We start from the raw sequence: 11,418 nt of genomic DNA on the forward strand, positions 1-11,418 counted from the left end.
GGCCCCTCCAGGCTCAGATGTTCCACGGTCACTTTGATGGCTATTTTTGCATTCCCAGTCCTGCCAGCACTGTAATAATGCTTGAAAGGGCTGACATGCTCCTTGCAGCCATGCCCATCTCCCAGTGGCCTTCTCTCTGCTCCATCCCTGCACAGACAGAGTCCTCAAGGGCTGGGAGCCATGGATGCATTCGGGGGAACAGTGGGAGCACAGGGGTGAGAAACTGAGAAAAACCAAAAACTGCATCCATTTCCTAAAGGAGAATCTGCACTGCTGACCGGCTCCTGCTGCAATTTACACCAAGGAAGGCTGCCTGCTCCCAGCCTGGATTCCCACAGGGATAACCAACACCTACAAGCCGGGCTTTGTCCCCTCTTCCTGGCCAGGGGACAGGCAGGGATCGGCTGTGGGCAGTGCAGCCCTGGAGCCCGCGAGGGAGGTGACATGCGGGGCTGGATGTCACAGGATGGAGAGAGACCAGCAGGTCCCAGCACCAACTTGCTCTGCAGGTTTGGCACGGGACGGAGGGACCAGACCGACCCCTCCAAGAAAACCCAACAGTCTGGAGGAAGGAAGGCAGCAGCAAGAGGAAGCACCTAGACAGGGACTCCAAAGCTCTGCTTGCCTGTCAGGCTGGCTTGGACCATGGCGCCTGGATGCACGGTGATGGGCACAGCTCAGCTGGTTCCCCACGCCAGCTCCCGGCACCCGGCCGGGCATGGTCCTCACCGCCCCTCGGGAAGGATGGGAGGGGGATCCCACCGGGTGGGGAGGGGTCCTGGGCCTGCCCCGCGCCCTCCGCAGCGAGAGAACGCAGGATGGCTGGCGGCGCCATCCAGGAGAGGCTGGAGGAGCTGCGGGCTGTGCCTCCCTCCCCAGCGCCTCGGGCAGCAGGAGATGGGGATGCCCGCCGGCAGCCCTTCTCTCCCACCCACCGGGGAATCCTGGCGGAGCTGAGCGCCATGGTACCGGTGAGACGCCCCCGGCCATCCCCCGGCTCCCTCCTCCACCATCTCCCCGCTTCAGCCCCGGACACCCGCTCGGCGGGGCTGGATGGGTCCGCAGGTGACACGTCCCGTTCCCGCGGGGCCGGCTCCGCAGCGGCTCCGGTGCCTCGCTGCTGAGAGCCCCCTCCGCACTGAGCATCGCGGACCCCCGGGACCGCTTCCCCCGCCCCCCGCTGGGCACCGCGGATCTCGGGGACCGGCCCCGACTCCGCGCCGGGCACCGCGGTACCCCCGGGACCGGGGCCGCTCTTACCCCGCTCCCGCCTCCTACATCCTCCGGCGGCTCCCGGGCGGTTCCCCGACGGCCCGGCGCGGCCGCCCCCGGCCCGGCTGCTCCCGGCCCGGCTCGATTGGGCTCGGCTGGTCCCGGCTCGGCCCGGGCCGGCGCCCCGCGCGTGGGAGCGCGGCGGGCGGCAGCATGCGAGTGGCGGCGGCCCCGCAGTGCAGCGCGGGCGGGCGCGGAGCGGCGGGAGCGGAGCGGGGCCGCCGCGGCGCCGCCAAGACACGGCGGTGGATTTTCCCCGGGAGCCAGAGCGGGCGGCGGCGGCGCAAAATGGCTCCGGTGCGGCTCTGCCGCCGCCTCCCGGCGCCCCGGGACCCCCGGCGGGGGGAGCGGGGGCAGCCGCGCGTGGGGCCGGGGAGATGCTGCCGGCGCGGGCTCTGCCGGGATGAGCGGTACCCACCCGTGGGCATCCCCTGGGGCACCCTGCGGAACCGGACTGGCACAGACACAAGGGGTACCCACCCATTTGCATCCCCTGGGGCACCCTGCGGAACCGGACTGACACAGAGACAAGGGGTACCCACCCGTGGGCATCCCCTGGGGCACCCTGCGGAGCCGGACTGGCACAGACACAAGGGGTACCCACCCGTGGGCATCCCCTGGGGCACCCTGCGGAACCGGACTGCCACAGAGACAAGGGGTACCCACCCGTGGGCATCCCCTGGGGCACCCTGCGGAGCCGGACTGGCAGAGACAAGGGGTACCCACCCGTGGGCATCCCCTGGGGCACTGCAGGGAGCCGAGGGCACTCCAGGACTGTCACCCACGCCTGTCCACGGGAACACTGCCTGCCAGGGAGGGGACAGAGTGCAGAGACAGTCCCGGGGTACTGAGATAGCCCTGGGCTGTCAGGATAGTCCCTGAGTGACAGAACAGCCCCAGGGTGCCAGGACAGCCCCAGGTGCCAGGACAGCCCCGGGCAGGGTGCAGCCCCAGAGGCCCAGCCTTCCCCCAGCAGACCCAGGGTCACCCGCTGCCGCCTGCCCGCTGAGCCACTCACACCACACCCTGTAATTTGATCGTAATTATAATAATAATAATTACAGCGTGCGCGGGCTGGAAGTGCAGGAACAATAACCTGGGTAACGCCCTGCACGGTGGCGGGAGCAGCGTGGTGGCACATGCCCCATCCTGGTGCCAAGCTGAGCCCAGAACACCTCACCAGGCCCTGCCCAGTGCGTGGGGGGGACATGGCCCAAACAAGTGCCCTACATGTGTTTCTAAGCAGTCATGTCCATGTCCCAGTGCTGTGGTTCAAGTGCCCAAGCTTTCCCACTGAACAGGACACCCTGGCAGAGCCAGAGCCAGAGCTGGGGCTGCCCCCACTCCTGGCAGGCAGAGAGACCCCCAAAAGTCCTGGTGCCCCCAGGAAGAGATGTCCAGTCCCAGACCCCAGCAGGCCCTGCAGCATCCTGCACTGCTGACACGGCTGCTCCTGCTGCATGCGGGGAGCAGAGCTCTGCCCCCTCCTTCAGCAGTTACATAAAAGGATTAAAATTTAATATGAACTTCAAAAGGGGAAGAACTGGGTGGTCGAAGGCAGCTGGCCTGGGGCCGGGTGTGGAGCAGAGGCACCTTGGGACGTGTCCCAGCTCTGCTGAGCAGCAGCACTGCGGCACATGGAGACTTCATCCATCCCCATCCATGGGGGCAAAGTGTCCAGGCACCATGGGCAGCACGGGCATCCCATGAACCCACACTGGCTTTACTGAGCCATGGTCTCCCTGGGTCACAGTGGTGCACAGTTTCCATGGCATATGGAGACCCCATTCCCCAGGGTTGGGCCTTATCCTGCACCTTCACCTCTCTGCTGGCATCCGGGCAGCCCTCATAATTCACAGCATCACCCACCCATCCCGGTGCCCACTGCCACCCTGCCCATCCCATGCCAGCAGTCCCCCAGGCATCACATCTCCTCCTGCCTGGAGTCTTTCATTTCCTTCCATGCACGAGTGTGCTGGAGAGCAGCCCTGTGCTGGGGGAGGAAGACCCCCATGTGGGGGGCAGCTGATGCACCCCTGCCCCCCACCATGCCCAGAACCCGCGGGGCTGCACTGCAGCCGCTCTGTTCTCCCGCTGGTGCAGCACCGAGAGCGGGGCTGCGCTGGCAGCAGGAACGAGCCAGGGCTGGGAAAACACCATCATCCGCCCACACAGCCGCCCACGGCCCCGAGCCCGCTCCGCCGCCCCCGCCGCGCCGGGGCTCCCGGGGCGGGGGCGGCAGCTGCGGGCTGGGGGCTGCGGCCAGCACGGGGCAGGGGGCAGGGGGCAGGGGATGGGGCAGGGAACGGGGCAGGGGTGCGGGGTCAGCAGCCCCCGGTGCAAGAGCCGCCCTGGGACACGGTCCTGCCGCAGGAGCGGGGCTGGGCTGGGGGCCAGGGCTGCAGGGGACGGGGGTTCCCCATATCCAGCCCTCCCCGAGGGACAGAGATCTCTCGGTGAGGGGCACAGGCACCGACCAGCGAAGAAGCCTTTGGTTCATTCATTTTTAATCCTGGCCAAGAGCGGGAGGGGTGTAGCCATGAGGCTTAGGGACGTTGTAGGACAGGACTGGCCACGGGGCCTCAAACAGCCCCCTCAGCAGCCCAGCTCATGCCACGGGGGTCTTTGGTCATGCATGTCCCTGCAGGATGGAGACCTCCGGGAGATGACGGCAACCGCGGAGCATCCCTCGCCATTCTGCCTTCCCAAAACCCCCTATGGCTCAGCTCCCACTGCTGGGTGAGTCCCTCTCCCAGTGCCAGTGCCACTCTCCCAGTGCCGAGGACTCTCTCCCAGTGCCAGTGCCGCTCTCCCAGTGCCAGTGCCACTCTCCCAGTGCCGAGGACTCTCTCCCAGTGCCAGTGCCGCTCTCCCAGTGCCAGGGACTCTCTCCCAGTGCCAGTGCCGCTCTCCCAGTGCCAGGGACTCTCTCCCAGTGCCTGCAATGCGGGGGGCAGGATCTCCGCTTGGTTCCCACTGCGGGCGCGTGGGAATGCACTGAGAGCAGAGCGGGGTGGGAGGAGGGGAGTGCACGAAGCCAGAGCTCCCCCCACGCTGCTCCCGATCCCTCACCTGGCAACAGGGACCACGTCCCACGGGGCCTGCGGCACCGGGGCAGGCGGGGGCAGGACCCTGGTGCCCGCCCCGCTACGAGGAGGTGAAGGAGGATGCTCGGGCGGCAGGCGCTGGCCCGGCCGGGGCCGGCGGGGGCAGCGGGAGGCACCGGCCGATCTTGCGCAGGGTCCGATGCAGGTCAGCGCGGAAGCGCCGGATGGAGAAACAGTAGATGACGGGGTCCAGGCAGCTGTTGAGGCTGAGCAGGGCCACACTCAGCGTGTGCAGCACATCCAGGCTGTCAGGGGACCCACAGAGCGGCGCAGCGGGCCGGCTGCCCACCCAGGGGGCCAGTGTCAGGTGGTAGGGGGCCACGCAGACGACAAAGACCAGCAGCATCCCCAGCACCATGGCACGGGCCTGCTGCCGGTGGGAGCCCGGCGAGGCCGCGGCGGGCACCGAGAGCGCCCGGGCGATGGAGGCGTAGGTGCCCAGCACCACCAGGAAGGCGGCGGAGAAGAAAGCCACCATGGCGTAGGCATAGCCCCGCTGCCGCCCGTGCTGCTCGAAGCAGGCGGTGGTCCCGGCGTGGGTGGGGAAGGTCTGGTGGGTGGCCAGGGTGGGCACGGCACAGCCCAGCCCCAGCAGCCAGGCCAGGGCACAGGCCAGCGCGGCGCCGCGGGGCCCCGTCAGCGGCAGCGCCCGCCGCGCCGCCCGCACCGCGCAGAACCGGTTGAAGCTGATGAGAGCCATGAAGGTGATGGCACTGTAGGTGGCCAGGTAGTAGGCGGCCCCTGCCAGGCGACAGGTGGCCTCCGAGAGTAGCCAGTCCCCTCCAGCCAGGTAGTAGTGGATCCAGAGGGGAAGGGTGAGGTTGAAGAGGATGTCAGCCAGCGTGAGGTTGATGAGGTAGATGCGGATGGCCTTCCTCACCTTGCCACTCTGCAGGAAGACCAGCAATGCCACCAGGTTGCCCGGCAGCCCCACACAGAGCACCAGGCAGTAGATGATGGGTACCAGCACGAACTGCACCGGGTTGTTGGGCACGCACTCGCCGGGCTGTTCCACCAGCGGCGGTCCCGGCACCGAGCCGTTCATCCCGGGCTCCTGCAAAGACGGGGAACAGCCAGTGGCACAACCCTTGGGGACAGAGGAGGGATGTTTACCTGTACAGGACGACCTCTCTGGCTGGCATCTGCAGTGGAGGCAGAGCCCTGTGGGGGTGCCATCATCTGTTGGAAGGGCTCAGCTCACACAGGAGAGGAGGGGCCCCCAATTCTGTCCCCCCACACAACAAGGGAGCCTAGAGGCCACTGTTAACTGCCCGGCTAGAGCTCGCAGGGAGTGGCAGGGACAGCTGCAGCATAGCCAAGGGACAGAGCTGCAGCCGGAGCCACCCGAAGGTGCCACACTGGCTCCAGTCGGCAGCTGTGGGGCTTAACACCTCCCATACAGCACGTGCCTGTGGGGCCACCCACCCCAGCCCTCTCCCAGCACCCCAAATTCCCCATGGAGCCAGGCATGAGGAAGTCACTGTCTGGCTCAGCGAGCTCCAGAATGGAGAAACCCAGATATGGACAGGGGGTACAAACACGGGGCCAGCATCCCCCCACGCCCCCCATCCTGCGCAGAGGGGTTTGCCTCTGGTCCTGGCTATGGAAAAGCATGCTGTGCTGCAGTGGCTGTATCCAGGGCTGCAGTTACTTCACCTCCCATCACTGCCTGCCCACACCTCGCCAACGAAGGCACTGAGTCACCAGCTGGTGTTTTCCAGCACAGCAAGGCTGGATTCGGCACATGCAGCACCCAGCCCCAGGTTGAAACACGGAGAGCATGAGCTGCTGAGCCTGGGGGACCTCCTTTGGACCCCAAAGGAATGTCCGGATCCCTCAGTGGTCCCCTTTTCCTCCTCCTTCCCCATCGTAGGCACAGTGAATGCTCCATCTCACCCACACCACGACTGTTTCTTACCTTGTCGGGTCAGGCAGGAGCGGCTCTGTCCCCTCTGGCTCCTTCTCACTCTGATCCAGCCAGGCTGAGGACAGCTTTAAGTGCTGAGGGAGGCAGGGGCTGCCTGACCCCCACCCACCATCCCAAGCCCCCTGTTAGTGCCTGTGGGACAGCAGCTGGAGTGGGGAGAGCACCTGTGTGTGTATGTAATGGGGAATTCCCTGCTGGAGCCACCCTAAAATCCCCTGTGCCGGCTGGGGCTGGGGGCATGTGGGAGTGGCCAGTACTGGCCTGGCTGACCCCCTCCCTGTGCCCCCAGCCACATCCAATACCATTTCCCAGGGCCCTTCTCCCACCCACGCCTGGATGAAAGCAGCAGAGGGTCAAGTTTCTGCACCCGGCAGCTGGGGAGTAGAGGGATGCCCCAAAGGGATCAAAGCAGGAATCTGCCTCCTCCTGGCTCTTTGTGCTTTTGTTGGCTTCAAAGCTGGTTTTAAGGGGAGCACCCTACAGGCTCCCCCCCAAGATCTGTGAGCATCTGACTCACTGCTTTGTGTGGCCAATTTGTGTGTGTTCTTTGGGACACCAAAGATGTCACCCCAAGGTAGTTCAGGTCCCATCAGGGGTACAGGGGTGTCTTACACCCCTTGCTCTTCCCAACAGCCAGACTCCCCACACAGCCAGCCCAGCCCCCTTGCTGAGAGACACTCCAGGTGAACTGTGGTTCATCCTGAGCGTGCTGTGCCCATTGGGGTGGCAGATGCTGGCTCCCCGTGGGAGCAAGATCCACAAAAAGCACATGCCTGCCTGGGCACTCGCTCCTGTCAGCTCATGGGTGTACAGCAAGGGGCCTCCCGGCACATTGTTGGGTGGATGTGGGTGGCTGAGGGATCCCACCCCAGATGGGCTCTCCCCACTGTCCATCTGCCTCTGTGCCAGCTCCTGCACCAGCTCTGACATGTCCCCAAGTCTTGTGTCCAGACACTGTCCCCAGGGACTGGGTCCTCCAGCCCCAGGACATCCCCTTAACTCCCAAGGCTCAGCGTAGGGGGAAGGCAGAAATAAACAGAGAGGCAAAATGTGAAAAACAAGAGGTTTTATTCCAAAATTTGAAAGCCCCCAAGACAGCAGAGCCAGCCCCTGCTTAGTGTGGCCAAACACTGGAAAGAGCCAGACGCTTTGTGCGAGTTCAGCAGCGGAGCTGCCGGAGCGGCGCCACGGCAGCATCACAGCGGTGCCACAGCCACCACCCCACAGCACCAGCCCAGGTCCCACAGGGAGGGGACAACCAGCACCAGAATCACTGGCAGAGGCAGGAGAGGACACACCGTGTCTCATCAGCAAGCTACCCCGCAGGATGTGACGTTGTCCCTGAAAATTCCATAAAGGCGTTGCTCCCCAGCGGCTGAGCCGTCTGTCCTTCCCGCCTCTCGTCACTCGAACTTGGGCTGGGGGGCAGCTGGATATCCACGGATGTTGAGCAGCAGGAGGAGGCCGAGGGAGAGGGTGGCCGGGGCACACATGGCCAGCGGCTCCTGCAGTGCCAGCAGCGTGTAGATGGCACCTGGGCATGAAGCAGAGCATAGGAGTGGGCGTCTCTGGCCAAGGGTGCCCCGAGACCCCACGATGGGCAGTGGGTGCCCACTGGCTCTCACCGATCATGACGACGCTGAGGATGAAGTTGCTGATCTCTTGCAGTAGCTGAGGTCCAAATGCCAGCAACAGCCCGGCCGTCACCTCCAGCCAGCCCACGGCCGCCAGGTACCTGCCCGGCTCTGGCACAAACCCCAGGTCCTTCAGGGGAAACACCTTGGCAAACCGCACGAACTCTGATGCCTGGGAAGGTGGGAGAGGGGTGAGGCAGCCCTGAGCCTGGGGCTGAGGAGATACAGCCCCTCAGTGTGTCTGCTCTGCCCTGTCTTCCAAGAGGATCAGCTCTGCATCCTAAATAACTCAACTACACACCCTAAGGGGATCAGCCCTGTGCTCCATTGGACTCTGGCTGATTCACAATGAAGGGCTCAACCTTGTACCCAAAATGCTCCACCCTGAACCCCTGTAGTCTCAGCCTGCTCATTCTCACCCAAGGCTCAGCTCCGCACCAGAATAGGGTCAGCCCTACGTGTTTCCCCTGGAGCTCATCCCTGCACCCCAACCTGCTCCTTTCCTTTCCCCTGGAGCTCATCCCTGCACCCCAACTTGTTCCTTTCCCCTGGAGCTCATCCCTGCACCCCAACCTGTTCCTTTCCCCTGGAGCTCATCCCTGCACCCCAACCTGTTCCTTTCCCCTGGAGCTCATCCCTGCACCCCAACCTGCTCCTTTCCTTTCCCCTGGAGCTCATCCCTGCACCCCAACCTGCTCCTTTCCTTTCCCCTGGAGCTCATCCCTGCACCCCAACTTGTTCCTTTCCCCTGGAGCTCATCCCTGCACCCCAACCTGTTCCTTTCCCCTGGAGCTCATCCCTGCACCCCAACCTGCTCCTTTCCTTTCCCCTGGAGCTCATCCCTGCACCCCAACCTATTCCTTTCCTTTCCCCCGGAGCCCAGCCCTGCACCCCAACCTATTCCTTTCCCCCAGAGCCCAGCCCTGCACGCCGAAGTGGCTCTTTGCACTGCCCCCATCCTGCTCACTCCCCGGGCTCGGCCCTGCGGCCGCCGCGCTCACCATGTGCCGGTGCAGGTCGGCGGAGAGCCAGTCCGAGACCTTCAGGACGCCCGTGAGGAAGAAGAAGATCCCAAGCAGGACACGGAGCGCGGTGAAGGCCGCCGCCATGGCGGGACGGGCGGGCACAGGGGCGGAGCGGGGCGGAGCGGCCCGGCCCCGTTCCCAACCCGGCTCCGGGCTCCGCTCCCGGCCCGGCCCCGTTCCCAGCCCGGCTCCGTTCCCAACCCGGCTCCGCTCCCAGCCCGGCTCCGCTCCCAGCCCGGCCCCGCTCCCGCCCCAGCCCCGCAGGTTCAGGCAGCGCCTTGGGTGCTGCCGGGGCAGGGGGTGCTCAGATGTGCAGTGTCACCCCCCAGGCTATGACACGTCCCCGCCAGCCAGCAGCACCATCCTCCCACCGAAACACAGCTGGAGGAAAAAGGGAACCCCCCACCCCACAACAAATCCCACCGCTGGGGTGCGTGGGCGCTGCGAGAAGCTGCGATCCATGGCAGCACCGGCCGGCCTGGGGTGCGAGGAGCGATGGCAGGCGGGGCACAGGCAGCGCTGGGCACAGCCCCGGGCGCAGGCAGCAGCCGATCGAGGATGCCCTGGCCCCAGGGAGGCCACTCCGGGGGGACGGAGGCGGCCGCGCTCCCCTCGGCTCCAGCACCGGCTGAGCCCCGCAGGAACGGCAGCTCGGCATTGGCGAGAGCCAGGCCCCGGGGAGCCGCGGGCGCTGACGTTTGTGTAATTCAAGCGGAAATACTTTTTTAATGCCAATAAATCATGAGAGCCCGAAGCGTTTTCCAGGCACGAGGAAGCACTGTGGGGCACAGAAAGCACGGCCAGCCTGGACCTGCTCCGGCCCCAGCTCGGCCACCACGCTGCAGGGGCTGCCACATGCACTGGTTGGACAGGGGCCAGGGGCAGTGACACTATTTTTACCCCTGCCACCACATGATTCTTCAGCTGCTCAACCTGATTTGGAGCTGGGGATGGAACACCATGCACTGACAGCAACAGGCCAAGGCAGGCTCCATGCCTTAACGGCTTGGAAAGCTCCTTGGTTAGAAATGAATTAAAAAATAACCATCAAAACCTGAAAAAAATGAGTGCAGCAGCTCAGTGCACATCAGGGAGGGCTATGGCACCAGGGTAGCAGTTACTGCTCCCAGGATATAGTTCAAGTGTATCTGCTCTCAGTCTCTGATCTCTAATTGATTACAGAAGCTACTTAATGAACTATTTGGTAGAACAAGGTGTCACCTCACCAGAGGACACCCCAGGTGATAGTGACAGCCAACACCAGCATCAGGGAAAACCCATCCCAGCCCTACAGGACACAGGCTGCAGTTCGCTCAGAGCAGGGAGCTGAGGAGATGCAGTTCAGCACATGGAATGCCGCAACCCTTTCTCACAGGAAGCAGCCAGTGCTGCAACAGTGGAAATGAGGACATGTTACTGGAAAATAACAGAATCTGAAGAAAAAAAGACTGCACAAGCTGCAGTAGCTGTGGAGACAAAGACACCAAACCACACAGCCCCTGCAGGGCAGCTATTGATGAGCCACAAACCTCACTGAAGCCTTTCCAGGATCCAGACAATACCACAGTCATCTAATCAGAGTGAAACACCTCAGCTTGCCCTCAACCAGCACCTGACTGCCTGAGAGAACAGCAGCAGCTCCTAGTGCAGCACCAACCCTCCCTGCCACAAGCACTCCCAGGCATCCAGACCCCCCTCAAGCATATCATACCCATTTTGCCACATGGAAACCAATTTATTTTCATGTTTCTAATCTGGCAAAGGTGGTCCAGCCAAACATTGATGACTCTTCATGACACTAGAGGAAGAAACCCTGCTACAATGAGCAAAGCCACCACTAGTGTATTTCAACATATTAAACAACTTGATATTTAAACAAAAAATTGTATTTAATGAATGACAGCGTGAACTAGAGTGTATGTGCACAGTGCAGCTGCCAAAGCATCAAGTGAAGCAACATGAACCACGGCAATTTGTGCTGCAACAGCTAAACCCAACACTGCTCTGGCTTCTAGAGAACTCTTAACTCTTGCTATCTCAGGCTTAATTACAACAGTCATCACCGAGAAAGCTATGAAAAAACAACCAGGCACAGGTAAGCATCTGGAATTCTACAATACAAAACTATGTAACACAAAAAATGGGAGTAAAATTTCCAGAAATTTTTGTTTCTCAGACCCAGCCATACCAGTCCACACTGACAGTCTGCTTATTCACTGAATACTCTCTAGAATAAAACAGAAGCAATTTATAAAAATATTTAAATATTTTATTTTTAAGAGCTGTATGTTCCTGGTTCCTCTTCATTGCATTCACACTTCTTTTTCTGCAAGTGCAAAGCAGAAAGATTAGAAAGAAAGATTTTGAAAGAAAGACAGAAAACAATAGCAGAAACTACATGATGTGGAATCATCATTCAGAATCACAGGCCACATGCCTGCCCGATATTCTCA

At 62.6% G+C, this 11,418-nt stretch overlaps 3 protein-coding genes across 4 annotated transcripts in view; all 3 read right to left on the reverse strand.

Moving 5' to 3' along the window:
* Positions 1-1,429, reverse strand: part of DLGAP3 (DLG associated protein 3) — a 28,670-nt gene extending 27,241 nt beyond the window's left edge. Inside the window, exon 1 of the mRNA XM_021554798.3 lies at positions 1,261-1,429. The gene's annotated coding sequence lies outside the window, so the exon portion shown is untranslated. The remainder of the gene's footprint in view (positions 1-1,260) is intronic.
* A 2,335-nt stretch (positions 1,430-3,764) lies between these two features.
* Positions 3,765-7,205, reverse strand: LOC110484279 (platelet-activating factor receptor). Of its 2 annotated transcripts, XR_014949931.1 has the most exons (3): positions 6,298-7,205; positions 4,159-5,433; positions 3,765-4,119 (listed from the first exon to the last, which is right to left on the reverse strand). XR_014949931.1 is itself a non-coding variant. In XM_085559784.1 (2 exons), the coding sequence occupies exon 2, from the start codon at positions 5,422-5,424 to the stop codon at positions 4,420-4,422; it is 1,005 nt and encodes a 334-aa protein (XP_085415910.1). In that variant the 5' UTR covers positions 5,425-5,433; positions 6,298-7,205; the 3' UTR covers positions 3,765-4,419. The 2 variants fall into 2 exon arrangements, 1 of the variants encoding a protein (XP_085415910.1); XM_085559784.1 differs by having other exon boundaries at positions 3,765-5,433.
* Positions 7,206-7,355: 150 nt separating this feature from the next.
* TMEM35B (transmembrane protein 35B) lies at positions 7,356-9,073 on the reverse strand. The gene is made up of 3 exons (XM_021554793.4): positions 8,942-9,073; positions 7,932-8,112; positions 7,356-7,840 (listed from the first exon to the last, which is right to left on the reverse strand). The coding sequence occupies exons 1-3, from the start codon at positions 9,047-9,049 to the stop codon at positions 7,710-7,712; spliced, it is 420 nt and encodes a 139-aa protein (XP_021410468.3). The 5' UTR covers positions 9,050-9,073; the 3' UTR covers positions 7,356-7,709.
* Between the last annotated feature and the right edge of the window lie 2,345 nt (positions 9,074-11,418).

This window comes from Lonchura striata, chromosome 23 (genome assembly GCF_050655825.1).
Source record: "Lonchura striata isolate lonStrDom1 chromosome 23, ASM5065582v1, whole genome shotgun sequence".
NCBI classification, from domain to species: domain Eukaryota; kingdom Metazoa; phylum Chordata; class Aves; order Passeriformes; family Estrildidae; genus Lonchura; species Lonchura striata.